This window comes from Tachysurus vachellii, chromosome 6 (genome assembly GCF_030014155.1).
Source record: "Tachysurus vachellii isolate PV-2020 chromosome 6, HZAU_Pvac_v1, whole genome shotgun sequence".
In the NCBI taxonomy this organism is placed as follows: Eukaryota; Metazoa; Chordata; class Actinopteri; order Siluriformes; family Bagridae; genus Tachysurus; species Tachysurus vachellii.
Window position 1 is genome coordinate 30,322,355 of NC_083465.1, and position 24,685 is coordinate 30,347,039.

Here is a 24,685-nt window from a genome sequence, read left to right on the forward strand (position 1 = left end):
CTGATACACTACAGTCACATTGTTTGAAATATAAAACCTGCAGAAATATGAAAAAGTAGCTGATTTTTCCTCTTTTATTTACAATTTCTTCGCTCGCTGCGGCTCATTTTCTGCTCATCAGTCGGTTACTGAAGAGGAATCACGCAGACCGGCACGAGACGACGATACGGCGCAACCAAACGTGATACCGTTACATGATTGGCTGTTAGCATGTCATTCCCTACGTTGCTAGGTTACCAGAGAGCGAGTGCCTTTGTTAATGCAACCAAACTTCGCAACTTCCGTTTTCTTCCGACGAAGAATAAAAATTATCGAAAGTTTTATCGAACACATTTTTTATTGATATCGATCACGTGTCTATCGCGATACGAATCGTTATCGTTTTATCGCCCAGCCCTAGCTAAAAGTAACAATCAAATATCCTATAATAAAAAAATCTAAGCAGTTTGTGATGATATGTATTGTACATGTTACACACTAACATGGGCCTAAATATCAGTCTTTTAGTAAAGTGTTGTGTAAATATTTGTTGTATTCACACGCATATGTTATACAGCTCAGCCACTGCACCACCCACACCAACTCATCCACCTATTACAGGGTGCCTTTACTTCTGCCCCCATCCAACATCTAGTCTTACTGATCTTTGGTTATGAAGTCTTAATATGTTGGAGGTTTCACAAAATGCTCACTTATGCTCGTTGATTTACAACAAGACTCTTTCGGAGACGTAAACGCACTTTTGTACGTGGCTCTGAATAAAGGCGTCTTGCTGTAAACGTACACACGTGTATAAGTGTATATTCACACAACATACGTGTAGTTCACGTTTCTCATGTAAAATGCTCCTTCGTCTCCAGTTTGATCAATAAGAAGGAATGTGTAAACATTTCTATGTGTTTCTCAGAAATAATCACAGTAGCTATAACCATCCACACATCTCCTTGTAACATTATTTGACACAATCACAGACACACAATCTCACACACACACACACACACACACACACACACACACACACACACACACACACGTCTGGGAAACGTGACCCATCACAATATGGCTCTACAAACTGATTTTACCCCTGTGAAGGGAGAGATAATGAGGGAATGTTAATTAGGGGCAGGTTCTTGCTTCCCATCCCGCTGCCCTTTAAGACAACTTCCAGCTCCACACCACTGCGCTCCTAACTGTGCACCACAATGCATTCTGCTCCACACTACACTGTGCTCCACACTACACTGTGCACCACAATGCATTCTGCTCCACACCACACTGTGCTCCACACCACACTGTGCTCCACACTACACTGTGCTCCACACTACACTGTGCTCCACACCACACTGTGCTCCACACTACACTGTGCTCCACTCCACACCACACTGTGCTCCACTCCACACTGTGCTCCACTCCACACCACACTGTGCTCCACTCCACACTGTGCTCCGCTCCACACTACACTGTGCTCCGCTCCACACCACACTGTGCTCCGCTCCACACCATACTACACTGTGCTCCGCTCCACACTGTGCTCCGCTCCACACCACACTGTGCTCCGCTCCACACCACACTGTGCTCCGCTCCACACCACACTGTGCTCCGCTCCACACCACACTGTGCTCCGCTCCACACCACACTGTGCTCCGCTCCACACTACACTGTGCTCCACACTACACTGTGCTCCACACTACACTACACTGCGCTCCGCTCCACACTGCGCTCCGCTCCACACTGCGCTCCGCTCCACACCACACTGTGCTCCGCTCCACACTACACTGTGCTCCGCTCCACACTACACTGTGCTCCGCTCCACACCACACTGTGCTCCGCTCCACACCACACTGTGCTCCGCTCCACACCACACTGTGCTCCGCTCCACACCACACTGTGCTCCGCTCCACACTACACTACACTGTGCTCCGCTCCACACCACACTGTGCTCCGCTCCACACTACACTGTGCTCCACACTACACTGTGCTCCACACTACACTACACTGTGCTCCGCTCCACACCACACTGTGCTCCGCTCCACACTACACTGTGCTCCACACTACACTGTGCTCCACACTACACTGTGCTCCACACTACACTACACTGTGCTCCACACTACACTACACTGTGCTCCACACTACACTGTGCTCCGCTCCACACTGCGCGCCGCTCCACACTGTGCTCCGCTCCACACTGTGCTCCGCTCCACACTGTGCTCCGCTCCACACTACACTGTGCTCCGCTCCACACTACACTGTGCTCCGCTCCACACTACGCTCCGCTCCACACTACACTGTGCTCCGCTCCACACTACACTGTGCTCCACACTACACTACACTGTGCTCCGCTCCACACTGCGCTCCGCTCCACACTGCGCTCCGCTCCACACTGCGCTCCGCTCCACTCCACACTGCGCTCCGCTCCACTCCACACTGCGCTCCGCTCCACTCCACACTGCGCTACGCGCCACACTGCGCTCCGCTCCACACTGCGCTCCGCTCCACACTACACTGCGCTCCGCTCCACACTACACTGCGCTCCGCTCCACACTGTGCTCCGCTCCGCTCCACACTGTGCTCCGCTCCACACCACACTGTGCTCCGCTCCACACCACACTGTGCTCCGCTCCACACCACACTGTGCTCCGCTCCACACCACACTGTGCTCCGCTCCACACCACACTGTGCTCCGCTCCACACCACACCACACTGCGCTCCGCTCCACACCACACTGCGCTCCGCTCCACACCACACCACACTGCGCTCCGCTCCACACTACACTGCGCTCCGCTCCACACTGCGCTCCGCTCCGCTCCACACTGCGCTCCGCTCCGCACCACACTGCGCTCCGCTCCGCTCCACACTGCGCTCCGCTCCGCTCCACACTGCGCTCCGCTCCACACTACGCTCCGCTCCGCTCCACACTGCGCTCCGCTCCGCACCACACTGCGCTCCGCTCCGCTCCACACTGCGCTCCGCTCCACACTACGCTCCGCTCCACACTACACTGCGCTCCGCTCCACACTACACTGTGCTCCGCTCCACACTACACTGTGCTCCGCTCCACACTACACTGTGCTCCGCTCCACACTACACTGTGCTCCGCTCCACACTACACTGTGCTCCGCTCCACACTGCGCTCCGCTCCACTCCACACTGCGCTCCGCTCCACTCCACACTGCGCTACGCGCCACACTGCGCTCCGCTCCACACTGCGCTCCGCTCCACACTACACTGCGCTCCGCTCCACACTACACTGCGCTCCGCTCCACACTACACTGCGCTCCGCTCCACACTGTGCTCCGCTCCGCTCCACACTGTGCTCCGCTCCGCTCCACACTGTGCTCCGCTCCACACCACACTGTGCTCCGCTCCACACCACACTGTGCTCCGCTCCACACCACACTGTGCTCCGCTCCACACCACACTGTGCTCCGCTCCACACCACACTGTGCTCCGCTCCACACCACACCACACTGCGCTCCGCTCCACACTGTGCTCCGCTCCGCTCCACACTGCGCTCCGCTCCGCTCCACACTGCGCTCCGCTCCGCGCCACACTGCGCTCCGCTCCGCGCCACACTGCGCTCCGCTCCGCACCACACTGCGCTCCGCTCCGCTCCACACTGCGCTCCGCTCCGCTCCACACTGCGCTCCGCTCCACACTACGCTCCGCTCCGCTCCACACTGCGCTCCGCTCCGCACCACACTGCGCTCCGCTCCGCTCCACACTGCGCTCCGCTCCACACTACGCTCCGCTCCACACTACACTGCGCTCCGCTCCACACTACACTGCGCTCCGCTCCACACTACACTGTGCTCCGCTCCACACTACACTGTGCTCCGCTCCACACTACACTGTGCTCCGCTCCACACTACACTGTGCTCCGCTCCACACTACACTGTGCTCCGCTCCACACTACACTGTGCTCCGCTCCACACTGTGCTACACTCCACACTGTGCTCCACACTACACTACACTACACTCCACACTGTGCTACACTCCACACTGTGCTCCACACTACACTACACTCCACACTACACTACACTCCACCACATTGTGCTCCACACTACACTGGGCTCCTCACCACACTACACTACACTATACTACTACACTACACTCCACTCCACGCTCCACACTACACTATACTACACTACACACCACTCCACAGTACACTACGCTACACACCACAGTACACTCTACACTCACTACGCTACACACCACAGTACACTACACTACACACCACAGTACACTACACACCACACCACACTCTACACTCACTACACTCCACACCACACTACACTCCACTACACAGTACACTCCACTACACAGTACACTCTACACTCACTCCACACCACAGTACAGTACACTCTACACTCACTCCACACCACAGTACAGTACACTCTACACTCACTCCACACCACAGTACAGTACACTCTACACTCACTCCACACCACAGTACAGTACACTCTACACTCACTCCACACCACAGTACAGTACACTCTACACTCACTCCACACCACAGTACAGTACACTCTACACTCACTCCACACCACAGTACAGTACACTCTACACTCACTCCACACCACAGTACAGTACACTCTACACTCACTCCACAGTACAGTACAGTACACTCTACACTCACTCCACACCACAGTACACTCTACACTCACTCCACTCCACAGTACACTCTACACTCACTCCACTCCACAGTACACTCTACACTCACTCCACTCCACAGTACACTCTACACTCACTCCACTCCACAGTACACTCTACACTCACTCCACTCCACAGTACACTCTACACTCACTCCACTCCACAGTACACTCTACACTCACTCCACACCACAGTACACTCTACACTCACTCCACTCCACAGTACACTCTACACTCACTCCACTCCACAGTACACTCTACACTCACTCCACTCCACAGTACACTCTACACTCACTCCACTCCACAGTACACTCTACACTCACTCCACTCCACAGTACACTCTACACTCACTCCACTCCACAGTACACTCTACACTCACTCCACTCCACAGTACACTCTACACTCCACAGTACACTCTACACTCAGTACACTACACTCTACACTCACTCCACTCCACAGTAAACTCTACACTCCACAGTACACTCTACACTCAGTACACTACACTACACTCTACACTCACTCCACTCCACAGTACACTCTACACTCACTCCACAGTACACTCTACACTCACTCCACTCCACAGTACACTCTACACTCACTCCACTCCACAGTACACTCTACACTCACTCCACTCCACAGTACACTCTACACTCACTCCACTCCACAGTACACTCTACACTCACTCCACTCCACAGTACACTCTACACTCACTCCACTCCACAGTACACTCTACACTCACTCCACTCCACAGTACACTCTACACTCACTCCACTCCACAGTACACTCTACACTCACTCCACTCCACAGTACACTCTACACTCACTCCACTCCACAGTACACTCTCCACTCACTCCACTCCACAGTACACTCTACACTCACTCCACTCCACAGTACACTCTACACTCACTCCACTCCACAGTACACTCTACACTCCACAGTACACTCTACACTCACTCCACTCCACAGTACACTCTACACTCACTCCACTCCACAGTACACTCTACACTCCACAGTACACTCTACACTCAGTACACTACACTACACTCTACACTCACTCCACTACACTCACCACTCACTACACTACACTACACTACACTACTCTACACTCACTCCACTCCACAGTACACTCTACACTCACTCCACTCCACAGTACACTCTACAGTCACTCCACTCCACAGTACACTCTACACTCACTCCACTCCACAGTACACTCTACACTCACTCCACACCACAGTACACTCTACACTCACTCCACTCCACAGTACACTCTACACTCACTCCACTCCACAGTACACTCTCCACTCCACAGTACACTCTACACTCACTCCACTCCACAGTACACTCTACACTCCACAGTACACTCTACACTCAGTACACTACACTACACTCTACACTCACTCCACTACACTCACCACTCACTACACTACACTACACTACACTAACTCCACTCCACAGTACACTCTACACTCACTCCACTCCACAGTACACTCTACACTCACTCCACTCCACAGTACACTCTACACTCACTCCACACCACAGTACACTCTACACTCACTCCACTCCACAGTACACTCTACACTCACTCCACTCCACAGTACACTCTACACTCACTCCACAGTACACTCTACACTCAGTACACTACACTACACTCTACACTCACTCCACTACACTACACTCCACAGTACACTCTACACTCCACAGTACACTCTACACTCAGTACACTACACTACACTCTACACTCACTCCACTCCACAGTACACTCTACACTACACTACACTACACTACACTACACTCCACAGTACACTCTACACTCCACAGTACACTCTACACTCAGTACACTACACTACACTCTACACTCACTCCACTCCACAGTACACTCTACACTACACTACACTACACTACACTCTACACTCCACTCCACAGTACACTCTACACTACACTACACTACACTACACTCTACACTCCACAGTACACTCTACACTACACTACACTACACTCTACACTCCACAGTACACTCTACACTCACTCCACTCCACAGTACACTCTACACTCAGTACACTACACTACACTCTACACTACACTACACTCTACACTACACTACACTACACTACACTACACTCTACACTACACTACACAGTACACTCCACACTCCACTGTGCTGCAGGGGGGTGTTAGGAAGTTTAAGCGCTCGCGCACTCACACTCTCACGTTCACACGTGTGAGAATGCATTTCAGTGTGTTAGTGCAGCTCATATTCCCGTACTGAGCTTTGCTGTCTCTGGCCGCCTCTGTGTTCCTCCTGCGCCGTGGACACGCCGTCTTCCTCCGGCGCCGAGCTTCCGCTTCTTCTTCCTCCTCCTCCTCCTCTTCATCATCATCATCGTCGTCGTCATCATCATCATCATCCTGCTCCACTCCGAGGTCTCTCCTCCTCCACACGGGTACAGATCTTGTGGAGCGGTCACGCAGTACCCGGCCACATCCCGCTTCACTGGGGGTTCCATTCGTGTCCGCGGATGCAGCAGGCGGAGCGGCGGAGTTCGGTCGCGTCGCCCCCCGTCCTCGGAGCGCCCTGCGCGGCGTGCGGGTCACACTCGAGTCCGGGGATGTGAGCGCGGCCTCTTCTTCCTCCCGCTTGTGTTTTTTATCAACACGCTGCACTTCCATCATCCACCGAAGAACAAAACAATATCCGGGTTAATTGTTTTAATGAATCCAATCAGACGTGAAATCATGTATACGGTATAAAAACATGAGAAGACTTTTGTGGTTAAAGGCCCTGATCCTCCACACTAACATGTTTCACCGAGTCCGACTCGAGCTAATAGATTTCGGCTTCATTTACAAACTTAGTTATAACTCTAGAAAAAGCATCTTTAAAGACGCAGAGACGGTTTTAGTTTGTTCTTAAAGCGATAGTAATCCGGGCTGTAGGAGAGAACCGGGCGGCTCGGACCTCATCTTGGCTTTGTTGCGTCTCCTTTAAGTGCGCGTGGAGCAGCAAAGGCTCAGGAGCGACACTCAGCTGCACGGATCCGCATTTACATTAAAGCTGCTGTGTGCAGAACCTCACTTACACTCGTGCAGCATCCTCGTGTGTCAGTGTGTACGTTAAAGCCTCTGTGTGCAGAACCTCACTTACACTCGTGCAGCATCCTCGTGTGTCAGTGTGTACATTAAAGCCTCTGTGTGCAGAACCTCACTTACACTCGTGCAACCTCCTCGTGTGTCAGTGTGTACGTTAAAGCCGCTGTTTGCAGAACCTCACTTACACTCGTGCAGCATCCTCGTGTGTCAGTGTGTATGTTAAAGCTGCTGTGTGCAGAACCTCACTTACACTCGTGCAGCATCCTCGTGTGTCAGTGTGTATGTTAAAGCTGCTGTGTGCAGAACCTCACTTACACTCGTGCAGCCTCCTCGTGTGTCAGTGTGTACATTAAAGCCTCTGTGTGCAGAACCTCACTTACACTCGTGCAACCTCCTCGTGTGTCAGTGTGTACGTTAAAGCCGCTGTTTGCAGAACCTCACTTACACTCGTGCAGCATCCTCGTGTGTCAGTGTGTACATTAAAGCCTCTGTGTGCAGAACCTCACTTACACTCGTGCAGCCTCCTCATGTGTCAGTGTGTACGTTAAAGCCGCTGTTTGCAGAACCTCACTTACACTCGTGCAGCATCCTCGTGTGTCAGTGTGTATGTTAAAGCTGCTGTGTGCAGAACCTCACTTACACTTGTGCAGCCTCCTCGTGTGCAAAGGAAGAAATCCTTCCTTCCTTCCTTCCTTCCTTCCTTCCTTCAGCACTCTTCTCTGTACTGATGATGGTGTAATGAAGCAGGAGCAAAGGTTCTGGCCAAACCCTGATATAATGTTTACTGTACATCACCCGCAGTGACGTGGTGTGTTCAGTATTATATTTGTGGTATAAAAATCCACAATAACAGAATAAGTTTTGTGTAATTTATCAGATGTTATGTAATAGACCTTTAGGACTATAATGTGTGAAATGTGATGAAATTAAAAAGTTGCAGTGAGATTTCATCTTTTTTTCTTCTCCCAGGTGTTTTTCTTCTCCCACATGCAGGTAGATGGACTCACCATCACAAAGTGCCCCAGATACTAATCACCATGGCTATAGGATTATATTATGGAACACTGTTGGAAACACAACTGGCCAGGTTGAGTCTATGTCTATAATCTTTACATTGTTGGTGTTTGGTAGAAGGTGTTGGATTGTATTAAGTTATAGTATTAAAATGGCCTATGAGTGCTACTTATGAGCAATAGTACATGATAAAAATAAATGGTCATAAATAAATAAATGATGAACTGCCATGAATCTTTTCTTCTTGTGTTTTTAATGAATAAGTCTCTAAATTGTGGAAACTTTACTGTGTGGACAGGCAAGAGTGACATCTCCAAACCCCCGCCAAAAAAAAACACTAGGGGGTGTTGTTGTTTTTGGTAAGGATCACTGAACACTCTCTCACTCACTCATTTTCTACCGCTTATCTGAACTACCTCGGGTCACGGGGAGCCTGTGCCTATCTCGGGCATCAAGGCAGGATACACCCTGGACGGAGTGCCAACCCATCACAGGGCACACACACACACACACTCTCATTCACACACTACGGACAATTTTCCAGAGATGCCAATCAACCTACCATGCATGTCTTTGGACCGGGGGAGGAAACCGGAGTACCCGGAGGAAACCCCCGAGGCACGGGGAGAACATGCAAACTCCACACACACAAGGCGGAGGCGGGAATCAAACCCCCAACCCTGGAGGTGTGAGGAGAACGTGCTAACCACTAAGCTACCGTAGCCCCTATCACTGAACACAGTTTAACCAAATACAAAGTATTTATTCAGTTTCCTTTTGTGTGTGTGTGTGTGGTGTGTGTGTGTGTGTGAGAGAGAGAGAGAGAGAGAGAGATTATAACTGGTGGTGTTTATTGTAAGTGTTTGTTACCTTTTTGGACTCCTTTATCATATGTAATGTTGCTCCCATATAAAACAGTTCAGCACAAGCCCAGACATTTATAGGGTCATGATTGAGAAAAATGTCCCGTCCAGAGACAAACTGTTTTGTGTTGAGGTTTTGTTCAAACCGACCATCGAAAATACCCTCACGGAGCAGGTGTTGTCAGTGAACCGGGGCCCCCTGGCACCATCTCAGGGCCCCCAGTTTGAGAACCACTGGCCCTAGACTACTTGTTCTGAGCAGGTGTTGTCAGTAAACAGGCTGTAAAACTGTTGGCTAAGTTACAGACACTCATGAAAAACTCCTGCTGATGATCTGGGAAACGTCTCTAACAGCAGTCACAATGTCATTGTTTGTGTCAAACAAGTTGTGAATTAGTTGTAACATTAAACAGGAGATCATGACTTACTCTGTGCTCAAAGTGATGCTCGCAGCTCCAGTGCTTTTCTCTGTGGGTGAACGAGGATGATGATGATGATGAACAATTCCAGGATCTGCTTTTTTTTAATTGGTTGTTGCGTTAAATCTTACCCAGATACAATAGTGCTATTTTCTGATTGGCTGTTGTGTAGCCTCTTTTTTTGATTGGCTGATGTCAGCTAAGACTAAGAGCTCCAGGTGAGACGCGCTTGGTTCCTGCCCGGTTCCATAGAGACAGCGAGAGTGTAGAGTCGCTGCGGCTTATTAAATATATGATAAATAGTCAAAACGTTTTTCTGCGTGAGAAATACGATGTGGGAGAGCGTGAGAAAAGACCGACATGAGGGACTGTCACTGTCAATGTGTGATACTTGACAGCCCTGTAACTAAATCTGCAGGATGTTACAAGTTCGTTCTCTTCATATTTTAGTTTCAGTAAATTGTGATATGCTTCTTAAGAAACCCTCAGAGGCTTCAGCATGTTAAGTGGTGTTTTGTCCAGACATGTTGTTCAGTGTTCAGATGATGACACCGATTCAGGAGTTCTCCATTTCACTGGAAACACTTTTCTTCTTCTTTATCTTTTCCCTTTAGGGGTCTCCACAGTGAATCATCTGTTTCCACCTAACTCTATCCTCATCATCCTCGACTCCCACACCAGTTACCTTCATGTCCTCATTTAACACATACATATCTCTCCTCTTTGTCCTTCCTCTTGACCTCTTAGCTGGCAGCTCCATCTCCAACATCCTTCTACCAACATAACCATCTCCCTCCTCTGTACATGTCCAAACCATCTCAGTTTAAAATTCAATTCAAGTTTATTTGTATAACACTTTTTACAATAGACGTCGTCTCAAAGCAGCTTTACAGAACATAAACATAGAACAAAAGGTTATTATAAAGAATAATATAAAGATTAATATGATACAAAACTCACGATTAATATTAGATATATTTAAATGTGTTTGTATTTATCCCCAATGAGCAAGTCTGAGGTGACTCAGGTGACTGTGGGGAGGAAAAACTCCCTTAGATGGTAAAGGAAGGAACCTTGAGAGGAACCAGACACAAAGGGGAACCTCATCCTCATCTGGGTGACACTGGGGGTGTGATTATAAATATACAGTCTGATAAATGTTGTAGTGATGTAAAAGATCACATGGAGTTCAGATCTCCTCTTTAGTATCACAGAGTCTAACTGGAGCTGGTAGATCTGTAGATGTCTCAGGATCATCACAGAGTCGACCTCGTCTCAGTGGAGGTCCAAAATCTTCATCGCACGGAAGATGCTAGGAGCTGGTACAATTTCTGTGTGCCTCGGCATGGGTAGTCTGACCTCAAAGACTACATGGAGTTGGCATCTTCTTTTAATATCTTCAATCTAGCCTCTCTGACCTTGTCCCCAAAAATCTGAGCTGTCCCTTTAACGTGCTCGTTCCTAATCCTGTCCATCCTCGTCACTCCTAAAGTGAACCTCAACCTCCTCATCTCAAGATGTGAGATGTGTGGAGATGCTTAGTGTGGAGATGCTCAGTGTGGAGATGCTTAGTGTTGAGATGTTCAGTGTGGAGATGCTCAGTGTGAAGATGCTCAGTGTGGAGATGTTTAGTGTGGAGCTGTGGGGAGATGCTCAGTGTGGAGATGTTTAGTGTGGAGCTGTGGGGAGATGCTCAGTGTGGAAATGTTTAGTGTGGAGCTGTGGGGAGATGCTCAGTGTGGAGATGTTTAGTGTGGAGCTGTGGGGAGATGCTCAGTGTGGAAATGTTTAGTGTGGAGCTGTGGGGAGATGCTCAGTGTGGAGATGTTTAGTCTGGAGCTGTGGGGAGATGCTCAGTGTGGAGATGTTCAGTGTGGAGATGTTCAGTGTGGAGATGTGTGGAGATGTTCAGTGTGGAGATGTTCAGTGTGGAGATGTGTGGAATGTGTGGTTGTCTTCTTGTTCCTTTTATAACACCTCTACTGTTTAATCACAGAACAGGTAGCTGACTGGATGCAAGTTTTGTTCCAGGTGTTAATTTCATGTCTCTTTCTTAATAAAATGAATCAGAATGTTTCTGATCATCTGCCAGTTGTAGATCCAGTCAGAGCAAATAAACATCTATAAGATAAGATAAGATAAGATAAGATAAGATAAGATAAGATAAACCTTTATTTGTCGTACAATGGGGAAATTTCTCTGTTACAGCAGCAAAGAGAAAGAAATGCAAATATATAAAAGAACAGAGACAGAATATAATATACAGTATAAACATAATATAATATACAGTATAAACACAACACAATATAATATACAGTATAAACACAACACAATATAATATACAGTATAAACACAACACAATATAATATACAGTATAAACACAACACAATATAATATACAGTATAAACATAATATAATATACAGTATAAACACAACACAATATAATATACAGTATAAACATAATATAATATACAGTATAAACACAACACAATATAATATACAGTATAAACATAATATAATATACAGTATAAACACAACACAATATAATATACAGTATAAACATAATATAATATACAGTATAAACACAACACAATATAATATAATATACAGTATAAACATAATATAATATACAGTATAAACATAATATAATATACAGTATAAACACAACACAATATAATATACAGTATAAACACAACACAATATAATATACAGTATAAACACAATATAATATACAGTATAAACACAACACAATATAATATACAGTATAAACATAATATAATATACAGTATAAACATAATATAATATACAGTATAAACATAATATAATATACAGTATAAACACAACACAATATAATATACAGTATAAACATAATATAATATACAGTATAAACATAATATAATATACAGTATAAACATAATATAATATACAGTATAAACACAATATAATATACAGTATAAACACAATATAATACACAGTATAAACACAACACAATATAATATATAGTATAAACATAATATAATATACAGTATAAACACAACACAATATAATATACAGTATAAACACAACACAATATAATATACAGTATAAACACAACACAATATAATATACAGTATAAACACAACACAATATAATATACAGTATAAACACAACACAATATAATATACAGTATAAACACAATATAATATACAGTATAAACATAATATACAGTATAAACACAACACAATATAATATACAGTATAAACACAATATAATATACAGTATAAACACAACACAATATAATATACAGTATAAACACAACACAATATAATATACAGTATAAACACAATATAATATACAGTATAAACACAACACAATATAATATACAGTATAAACACAACACAATATAATATACAGTATAAACACAATATAATATACAGTATAAACACAACACAATATAATATACAGTATAAACACAACACAATATAATATACAGTATAAACACAACACAATATAATATACAGTATAAACACAATACAATATATAAATACAGAGGAGAAAAAAGAGAGTAAGTAGTTACACTAACAGACATATTGCACACAGCTGATATTGTACGTTTTTCACAATTTCCACTATACTGTACCACTGAGCCTTGTTAAAACAGTCATGTTGTTTTTTATGCCTTTCCACTGAACAGAATGTTTTTTAGGCTACAGCGAGCTAAAATGTTCAAAACAATCATATAATCATTCTCTATTATGACTCGAGTCGTGTTTCGTCTGTTATGTTCAGATATTGTGATGCCTAATCGGACATTTGATCCAAACCCCAATGCTTTATTACTAAGACATGGAGATGAAGACATGGATTTCCTTTCTTATAAACCAGTCATGATTAAAATCCACTCAGGGATTAGCAAACATTTACTCCATATTCTATACCTTTTCTTAACAAGCATGATGGTTTATTTTATATTAATGTTTATATCTTCATGACAAACTAAATCTGCAGGATGTTACAAGTTCGTTCTCTTCATATTTTAGTTTCAGTAAATTGTGATATTCTTCTTAAGAAACCCTCAGAGGCTTCAGCATGTTAAGTGGTGTTTTGTTCAGACATGTTGTTCAGTAATCAGATGATGACACTGATTCACGAGTTCTCCATTTCACTGGAATCACTTATAGTTTCAGTAAAATCAGTAAAATATATCTATATAGTTGATTAAACTGGTGTCTCACTGTAAAATCTGTAATGAATAGAATATATAATAGAGCTGTAAATAATAGAGCTGTCGTGTGTTCTGGACTCTGATTGGACGTCAGGTGTTGATTAATTCTCTCTAACAGCAGCTCTGACTGTAGATCAGGTTTATATTAATGTACTGACTCTGACACCTTATGGTTTCCATAGTAACAGCTGATACATCACATAAACTATCAAATTACAGACCTATTTCACACCTTTTGTTTGTGTCTAAAATACTAGAAAAGGTTGTGTTTGTTCAACTGAGCTCCTTCTTACAGGAGAACAATATCTTTGAAGAGTTTCAGTCAGGTTTCAGGCCCCATCATAGCACAGAAACTGCTCTTGTTAAAGTTACAAATGACTTGTTCTTAGCTTCGGACCAAGACTGTATGTCACTATTAGTTCTACTTGACCTTAGTGCTGCATTCGACACTATAGATCACAACATCCTCCTAGATCGCTTACAGAATTACACAGGTATTCATGGACAGGCTTTAAGTTGGTTTAGATCCTACCTGTCTGATCGATACCATTTTGTAGAATTAAATGGTGAATCCTCCAGCTTATTACCAGTTAATTATGGAGTCCCTCAAGGATCAGTTTTAGGTCCTCTTCTTTTCTCGATGTACATGCTTCCATTAGGGAACATTATTAGAAGACATGGGATTAGTTTCCACTGCTATTCTGACGACACACAGTTATATATGTCATCAAAACCAGATGAAATAGCTAAAGTGTCCAAGTTAACTCAGTGCCTTAGAGAGATAAAAGACTGGATGAGCTGTAACTTTCTGTTATTAAACTCTGATAAGACAGAAATACTAATTATAGGTCCAAAAGCAGAATCTCTCACACTTCAACTTCCATTTAGAGGGATGTACTGTTACTAGTAGCTCGACTAGTAGCTCGTGTTTATTAGACAGTAACTTGTCTTTAAAATCATATCACCATATTACAAACACAGCCTTCTTCACCTTAGAAATATTGCCAAGCTGAGAAACATCCTGTCTGTATCTGATGCTGAGAAGCTAGTTCATGCTTTCATGTGTGTGTGTGTGTGTGTGTGTGTGTGTGTGTGTGTGTGTGTGTGTGTGTGTGTGTGTGTGTGTTATGGCCAAGCTGAGAAACATCCTGTCTGTATCTGATGCTGAGAAGCTAGTTCATGCTTTCATGTGTGTGTGTGTGTGTGTGTGTGTGTGTGTGTGTGTGTGTGTGTGTGTGTGTGTGTGTGTGTGTGTGTTATGGCCAAGCTGAGAAACATCCTGTCTGTATCTGATGCTGAGAAGCTAGTTCACACTTTCATGACCTCTAGACTGGACTATTGTAATGCATTACTAGGTGGTTGTCCTGCATCTTTAATAAATAGGCTACAGTTAGTCCAAAATGCAGCTGCCAGAGTTCTCACTAGGACAAGAAAGTATGACCATATAACCCCAATTTTATCATCTCTACACTGGCTACCTGTTAAGTACCTGTTAAACCACAGTTGCCTCAGTTAACGTTAATGTGACTGTGAACGGATAAAATATATGAGATTTTTTTTAACAAATAAGAAATTGTCATTTTTTGGCAAGTTGTTGTTGTGTAAAAGGAACAAATATTTACATTTACAGCACATGGCAGACGCCCTTATCCAGAGCGACGTACATAAGTGCTTAAATCTCTAACACTGAATACATTAACGTTGGCTCACTAAGTTACATACTTAAGATACCATGAGTTTAAAACCCGCTTGAAAATATCCAGTGACTCAGCTGTCCAGACCTCTAGGGGAAGTTCGTTCCACCACCTTGGTGTCAGAACAGAGAAGAGTCTTGTAGTAAACTTACCTCTTACCCTGAGAGATGGTGGGACCAGTGGAGCAGTGCTGTAGATCTGAGGGTGTGAGGTGCAGTGTGAGGAGTGATGAGGGCTTTGAGGTAAGAGGGAGCTGGTCTGGTTTTGGCTTTGTAGGCCAACATCAGTGTTTTGAATCTGATGTGTTCAGCTACCAGAAGCCAGTGGAGGGATCGCAGCAGTGTGGTGGTGTGGAGAACTTTGGCAGGTTGAAAACAAGCCGTGCAGCTGCATTTTGGATCATTTGCAGAGGACGGATTGCGTTCACATGTAGACCTGCCAGCAGTGTGTTACAGTAATCCAGTCTAGAAATGACAAGAGACTGAACAAGTACCTGAGCAGCCTGTGAGGACAAAAATGGCCGAATCCTTCTAATGTTGTAGAGCAGAAACCGACATGAGCGAGTCACATTAGCACCATGAGAGGAAAAGGACAGTTGATTGTCCATGGTTACCCCAAGGTTGTGAGCTGTGGCTGAAGGGGAGATCAGATTAAATAGCTTAAGGATGTGCTGTTATAGGAAATAAATCAACCTCATGGTGGAAACTATGTGAACACATGTGGATGTGACAGTTTAAAGCAGAGCAAAAAGACACACAATAAAAACCCCAACACACAGAACATGATTTTTTATTCTTTTATTACTCACACAGCCACAAACAAAATGAATAAAAGACTGATTCTTAACATCTATCATCCCAAATGAATTAAAAAAATTTCTCTTAAATTGTGTATAAAGGTGTGATATAAAGTCCAGACCCACCACCAGAGATCTGACAGGTGAAGACAAATCAGACACGAACAAATAATCAGATATAAAAAATACAGCATGGAAACGTCCCAAATGTAGGGTCTCTGTCACCGTAACAGCACAAGAGTGTTGACGTGTCACTTCACACAGATTAGAGCTAACGGAAAAGTCCACAGTGTTTACATCTGATCTGAGAAAAGCTTTAATCCCAAGGTAGAACATTAGGAGTAGTGTTTCACACAGTGTGTGTGTGTGTGTGTGTGTTTAATAATCGGATCAGATCAGGATCACCTGGACAAACACACAATGTATTACTAGTTTGAGGTATTTTTTGTGTTGTCCCCAAAGTAAAGGTGTTGTACAGGTACGGCTCTGTTTCCATATGTAATGTATGTACCATAAATTAGTTTTTATCATCAACAAACCAAAGTTTTGTGCTGTGATTTTGACGTATTCTCAATGCCAGGGAAACCCCCAGTACATCTGTGTGCTCTTTCCTGACTGGTCTAACTGGTCTAACTGGTAACAGCTTGTAAATCCAGCTACGTGCTCATACGTTACTAACATGAATGTCATGGAGATTCACAATGTGTGGATGAAGAAAGTGAAACAAACATCTGCAGCGTTCCGACAGTATCATACAGTATAATGACTACAGAACCCACAGCACCTGAAGGAAAGGAGAGGTTCTGCTGCTGAGACCAGTGCAGGTCTGAACCTGTGAATTAACTGGACCTTTGACCTAACCATTTTTTTCGTGTATCCCTAAGATAGTTCGATATTTATATTTGACTCCTGACTTTGTTGGATAAGTCCCTGAAATTCTATTTACATTTACAGTATTTGGCAAACGCCTTTGTATCCAAAAATGATGTATAAAATTAACTATTTTAGTTATTTACCTGATATCACCTTTTCATTTGGTCCTCAACAGAACAGCCATGTAAAAAAACTGGTTTCTTCCTGACCACTTCCTGTCACTGGTCCCCTTTTAACACCCCTCCGTTTTCACATTTCCCTGACAGAATCCTACACTACTGAGTTCCTGATATAAGGTTATATATAAGCCACCGATTTAATGCTCTATTACGAAGACATTTTCCATGCAAGCCTGAGATATTGTACCATTTTTATTGGTTCCCCACACAAGCCCTTTATTTTTATTAATATCCTAAAATTAGTTTTAATTTTATTAGTTTTTGAGCATGAATATAACTTTTGTAAAAGACATGGCTGTTCATCTGCACCTCTCTGTCTGTCATAAACCTCGTCATGGCTTTATCCCTGCCACTGTGTGTGTGTGTGTGTGTGTGTGATGTTTACACATAGAGTGTTTACACATAGTCTCCTTTCTTGGGCCTGAAGTAGAGCTTCTTGGTGAGCATGGAGGCGAAGCAGGGCACCTGTTTCTTCCCGATCGCTGAGAGGTCTCTGCTGTTTTGCACACTGCGGTAAGACACTTTGCGGTTGACGAGTGTGAGCAGCTCTGTGAACTCCAGCGTGGAGCCGTACTGCTGCACAAGCTCACACAGGTCCTGAACAAACCAGGAACCGTTCACAGTCTCCCTGTGTGAGTAGAAACCTGCAGGGGAGGATGAGGGAAAGTTCATATCTACATCAGCACACTGACGTTATCTGATATTACAACCTCAATGTATTTGTTTGGCCCAATATCACATACATTACTGTAGAATTTTAGTAACTCTTTTGGGGAAATCCACCCAAATCCAATCCACCCAAATCCAATCCACCCAAACTACTCAAATCCCAGTCAATCAACTCAGATCTAATTTAATACACTCATACACAAACGACTCCAACTCTATCCAATCCACTCCAACCCAATTCAATCCAATTCCACACTCAAATCCAATCTATTCACATCCACTCAAATCCAATCTAGAAAAATCTCCTCGTCTCAAACTGATCAAAGTTCATTATATTATAAACCCTGACGCACTGAGTCATGAATACTGCAACTGTCCCAAAGCACCATAAATAAACTCTAGTGGTTTAAGCAGACAGACCGGTCTGAATGGTTTAAGAGGCTTAAACATACCATAGTAAATACTTCACTAAGAATGTGCCTGTGTGTGTACGTGAGTGAAATAATCATTAACCTGCTGAACAAAATGATCATAAAGTACAAAGCACAGCTGATCCGACTTAACTCCGGTCCTTATGAACATCTTTCTACTTCTATACGTATGTTAATAGGAACAATGGTATAAAAATGTTAAAAATCTCATTCATTCATTTTCTACCGCTTATCTGAACTACCTCGGGTCACGGGGAGCCTGTGCCTATCTCAGGCGTCATCGGGCATCAAGGCAGGATACACCCTGGACGGAGTGCCAACCCATCACAGGGCACACACACACACACTCATTCACTCACGCAATCACACACTACGGACAATTTTCCAGAGATGCCAATCAACCTACCATGCATGTCTTTGGACCGGGGGAGGAAACCGGAGTACCCGGAGGAAACCCCCGAGGCACGGGGAGAACATGCAAACTCCACACAGGGTTGGGGGTTTGATTCCCGCCTCCACCTTGTGTGTGTGGAGTTTGCATGTTCTCCCCGTGCCTCGGTGGTTTCCTCCTAGTTCAGATAAGCGGTAGTAAAGAGTGAGAGTGAGTGATCTCTGTAATAGAGTGATGTAATGTGTGGGTTTCAGCGCTCACCCTCAGCCACCGAGTAACACATGAGGAAGTCGGCTCCTGCGGGCAGAGTCTGAACCCCACAGGCGTCCACGACCACCTGATTGACCGCACTGTCCACCGCGTCCATGGGGGTGACCGGATCATCGTGTTTGTCCCCACGACACGCCTGTCATTCAACATACGTGCATTTATACACAATGATAATTATATCTAATTATATAATTCTGCTAATGTTAATAGTGCTAACAAAGAAATGCTGTTATTCACGATGAGTTTATAACAACACATTTATTAACTGTAGTAAATCAGATAGAAATGTAATTCAGCTCTGTTCACAGACCTACACAAACCATTATTGTTCATGTTTAACTAAAAAGATAACCTAAAGATTGGTGCTTTGTCTAATCATTTGAGGTGAGTTGTTGGTGTCGGTGCTGCTGAGTCAGTAGGTGATGTGATGATAGTGATGATAGTGATGATAGTGATGCAGGGCTGTCAAGTGTCACGCATTGAGAGTGACAGTCCCTCATGTCTGTCTTTTCTCACGTTCTCCCACCACACATCGTGTTTCTCACGCAGAAAAACTTTTTGACTATTTATCATATATTTAAAATGCCGCAGCGCCCAAAACGTATCAGTCCGCACCGCTGTCTCTAACCGGGCAGGAACCAAGCACGTCTCCCCTGGAGCTCTTAGTCGAGCCTGACACTTATCAGCCAATCAAAACAAGAGGCTACACAACAGCCAATCAGAAAATAGCACTATTGTATCTGGGTAAGATTTAACGCAACAACCAATGAAAAAAAACACATTCATTAGAGAGAGTATTTTTGATGGTCGCTTTGAACAAAACCTCAACACGAAACAGCTTGTCTAATTCACACACACACACACACACACACACACACACACACACATTAATAAATGGAAATTGAACAAATACTTTGTTTTTGGTTAAAATGTGGTCAGTGATCCTGTTGAAACACAGGTTTTGTTTTTTTTTGGGGGGGTGTTGGGTGTTAATGTCACTCTTGCCTGTCTTCAAAACTTGAGAGCCCTGGTGATGATAGTGATGATAGTGATGATAGTGATGATAGTGATGATCGAACTTTTATAAGGTGTAATGTTTTATGTTATGAAATCATGGCTATGGGGCTGAAGTCATTCTGAGCTACTTTTTTTATTTTTTTTTACCTGCAGGAGGAAGATCTTCGGTTTCCCCACCAGACTCCGACAGTTGTCTCCTCTGAAGAGAGCCGTCACTTCCTTGATTTGGATCTGGCCATCGTAGGCGTAAACGTGTCCGTTTTCACCATGGCTCAGGAACACGCAGACGAAGCAGTCAGCATCTGTATGATTAGCTTTAGCAGCTGGGGGAGTAAAGGTTGTCGTCGGTGCGAAACAGAAAGCACAAGGAAGTGAGTGTAAAGAAATGTGTCGTTATCTGGGTGGTGTCTGGATTTCTGTCATACCTTCAGTGATGATGTCCATAATCTCTTCCTGTTTCTTATCAGTGTAAGCCTTCACCTCAAAGTCCAGCTGCTCGAACCTGTCCATCATAGTGAACACACAGAACTACAAATTACAGCAGCAGTGTGGAGCATGTGAACTGAGAAACCACATCACACACACACACATACACACACACACACACACAGGGGAAGGGGGAGCTCAGTGTTTAAGGTGCAGTGCTGTAGTGTATCTGTTACATTGTGTTACAGTTTGTGTTACGCTGTGTTACAGTTTGTGTTACGCTGTGTTACAGTGTGTCTGTTACGCTGTTACAGTGTGTCTGTTACATTGTGTTACAGTTTGTGTTACGCTGCGTTACCGTGTGTCTGTTACATTGTGTTACAGTTTGTGTTACGCTGCGTTACCGTGTGTCTGTTACGCTGCGTTACCATGTGTCTGTTACGCTGCGTTACCGTGTGTCTGTTACGCTGCGTTACCGTGTGTCTGTTACGCTGCGTTACCGTGTGTCTGTTACGCTGCGTTACCGTGTGTCTGTTACATTGTGTTACAGTGTGTCTGTTACATTGCGTTACAATGTGTCTGTTACATTGCGTTACAGTGTGTCTGTTACATTGTGTTACAGTGTGTCTGTTACATTGCGTTAGTGTGTCTGTTACATTGTGTTAGTGTGTCTGTTACATTGCGTTACAATGTGTCTGTTACATTGCGTTACAGTGTGTCTGTTACATTGTGTTACAGTGTGTCTGTTACATTGTGTTACAGTGTGTCTGTTACATTGCGTTAGTGTGTCTGTTACATTGCGTTAGTGTGTCTGTTACATTGTGTTAGTGTGTCTGTTACATTGCGTTAGTGTGTCTGTCACATTGCGTTAGTGTGTTACATTGCGTTACAGTGTGTCTGTTACGTTGTGTTACAGTGTGTCTGTTACGCTGCGTTACAGTGTGTCTGTTACATTGTGTTACAGTGTGTCTGTTACATTGTGTTACAGTGTGTCTGTTACATTGCGTTACAGTGTGTCTGTTACATTGTGTTACAGTGTGTCTGTTACATTGCGTTACAGTGTGTCTGTTACATTGTGTTACAGTGTGTCTGTTACATTGTGTTACAGTGTGTCAGTTACATTGCGTTAGTGTGTCTGTTACATTGTGTTACAGTGTGTCAGTTACATTGCGTTAGTGTGTCTGTCACATTGCGTTAGTGTGTTACATTGCGTTACAGTGTGTCTGTTACGTTGTGTTACAGTGTGTCTGTTACGTTGTGTTACAGTGTGTCTGTTACGTTGTGTTACATTGCGTTACAGTGTGTTACATTGCGTTACAGTGTGTCTGTTACGTTGTGTTACATTGCGTTACAGTGTGTTACATTGCGTTACAGTGTGTCTGTTACGTTGTGTTACATTGTATTACATTGTTACACCGTTACAGTGAACATTATGATACAGTAGATATTGTGTGTAAGTGTTAGTGTGTGTTACTGTGTGTGTTCCTGTGTTGGTGTTATGTTCTGCACCTGCGTTTGAGGTTGTCCCTGTCTGCAGTGGTTCCGTTTCGAGAGGGCAACCGGAGATGCCAGTAAAAGTTCTCCTGGTTAAAGATGAGAGCCAGACCTCTGCGTTTGTGCTTCATGTTGTACTCCTCATGTGGGTCGATTTTACAAACGCTACAAAAAAATAAATAATAATAAAAACACTGTTAATCAACAGAACTAAAAACATCCAACCTTTAAAGAATAAGAAATTCAGCATGAATCTCACCTGCGATACCGAGCGTCTGTCTCCATCTGACCTGCTTCCCGCCCTAAACATATAACATACTGGTTTTACAATTATAACAGAACTTCCTTCCTGGGCATTAAGTAAAGTATAAAACCCCACGCTGTGAAGTGGGGGTACATGTTACCACCCTGTCACTCAGTACACCACAGAACTCAACAACCATACACTTTTACATGAGTAAAGAATAAACATGTGATGCTTTTTTTGTCTGTTTACAGTTAACTGTGTGTAAAGAAATCCTCTTCTCACTTACATTATAGCAGATTTATAGCCGATACAAACAGATCTCTTATATTTAATATGTATAAACTCTTCTGTCCTGAAATGACCAACATTAAATAAACTTCATCAACAAGTAAACACGTTCCGACCCATTCATGTTGGTTGAGGTCTGGTACATGTGAATGAATGAGCTGTTGCTATGGAAATGATCCAAAACATTAACGTAAATCTGTCTACACCGTGGGATGAATTGTTATAGCACGGTGTTATAGATTTGTGCAGATATAAATATGCACGTTTCAGATTATACGTTACATAAGAAATCACACCCAAGGCCAAGAGCTTTGCTGTGTGAAATACTCTGTATGTCTCATAGTGAAAGAAGTGATGAAATGAAAGCCACCTGCAGCAGTAACAGGTGCTGAGTCCAGATCAGTTGTGTTCTGACCTGTAAACACAAACACCAACATTATCATCACACGTGGAGTTGAATAAAGGGTTAAAGGGTTAGTAAAGGGTTAATAAAGTCTCTTACACACACACATTACGTAGGGATTAAGTTTGTTTAGACCTCTGTTTAAACGTGTCGCACTAAACTGACCAATGTTACAATAAATATCAATAGATTACAACAGATCACAATATCACCAACAATAATGAAGGTTAATGACAGCGACTTCATGCAAATGACTCCGGAGCTCATGAAACGACTCAGGAATCGACTCATTGACCTACTAGGAAGTTTACAACTAAATACGAACACGAAGTGAAAATATACATAACGCCTGGTATTTACAGAGATGGATAAAAAAGATTAAAATAAGTGATTTTAAAACGCGAAACAGCCGATTACCTGAAGTTTGATCTTTCACTTTGCTCGCCATTGTTTCTCTTCACCAAGGAACCTCTGAACACTTAAGTGTAGTCATAAGCCCCGCCCATTAACACAGCCTGGGATACTAAGCTGTGATTGGATCATGGAGATGTCAATCAGGAAAGAAGACGATTTCCGCGTTACACCTTGGGCAAATTGTTTATGTCACTTATGAGTTAATTATAGTACAAATTTCAGAGAATTCACACAATTAAGACTTTTGTTGTCCTGTTAAAATAAAAATATATGATTAAGTAACTACACAAATGATCAGATGTTCCTAATAAAGTGGACACTAAGTGTAGTGCATAATAAACTCAAGTTACTCTGTGATAATAAACCACTAAAATTACTATACAAAATAAATAAATAAATAAATAAATAAAATAAAATGAACAGAATAGAATTATGAATTAATTATTCTTAATGATGATTAATTAACTTTGATAAAAACATTTGATAAAAAACAAACAAACAAACAAACAAACAAACAAACAAACAAATAAATAAATAAATAAAATAGAATAGAATTATGAATTAATTATTCTTAATGATAATTGATTTACTTTAATAAAAATAAATCATTTGATAATAAACAAAAATAAATAAATACATAAATAAACAAATAAATAAATAATAAACAGACTAGAATTATGAATTAATTATTCTTAATGATGATTAATTAACTTTGATAAAAACATTTGAAAAAAAAACAAACAAACAAATAAAATAAACAGAAAAGAATTATGAATTAATTATTGTTAATGATAATTGATTTACTTTAATAAAAATAAATCATTTGATAATAAACAAAAATAAATAAATAAATAAAT

General features: G+C 43.3%; 2 protein-coding genes across 2 annotated transcripts in view; both read right to left on the bottom strand.

Annotated features, from left to right (window-relative positions):
- zfp91 (ZFP91 zinc finger protein, atypical E3 ubiquitin ligase) overlaps positions 1-7,652 on the bottom strand; it is a 13,849-nt gene extending 6,197 nt beyond the window's left edge. Inside the window, exon 1 of the mRNA XM_060873246.1 lies at positions 6,913-7,652. Coding sequence (XP_060729229.1) covers positions 6,913-7,319 — 407 coding nt within the window. The 5' untranslated portion in view covers positions 7,320-7,652. The remainder of the gene's footprint in view (positions 1-6,912) is intronic.
- Positions 7,653-16,712: 9,060 nt separating this feature from the next.
- On the bottom strand, positions 16,713-23,924 carry LOC132847721 (caspase-6-like). Its single transcript, XM_060873247.1, has 8 exons — positions 23,832-23,924; positions 23,382-23,426; positions 22,736-22,778; positions 22,492-22,641; positions 20,982-21,058; positions 20,704-20,879; positions 19,531-19,675; positions 16,713-18,422 (listed from the first exon to the last, which is right to left on the bottom strand). Exons 1-8 carry the CDS (start codon positions 23,860-23,862, stop codon positions 18,175-18,177), a joined length of 915 nt encoding a protein of 304 aa, XP_060729230.1. The 5' UTR covers positions 23,863-23,924; the 3' UTR covers positions 16,713-18,174.
- Positions 23,925-24,685: the final 761 nt, after the last annotated feature.

Coding starts and splice junctions, on each gene's coding strand:
- LOC132847721 (XM_060873247.1), bottom strand. CDS start 23,862: ATGGCGAGCAAAGTGAAAGATCAAACTTCAG. Junction 22,642..22,735: donor ACAGACGCTCGGTATCGCAG/GTGAGATTCATG, acceptor ATTTTTTTGTAG/CGTTTGTAAAATCGACCCAC. Junction 21,059..22,491: donor AGGGACAACCTCAAACGCAG/GTGCAGAACATA, acceptor TATGATGGACAG/GTTCGAGCAGCTGGACTTTG.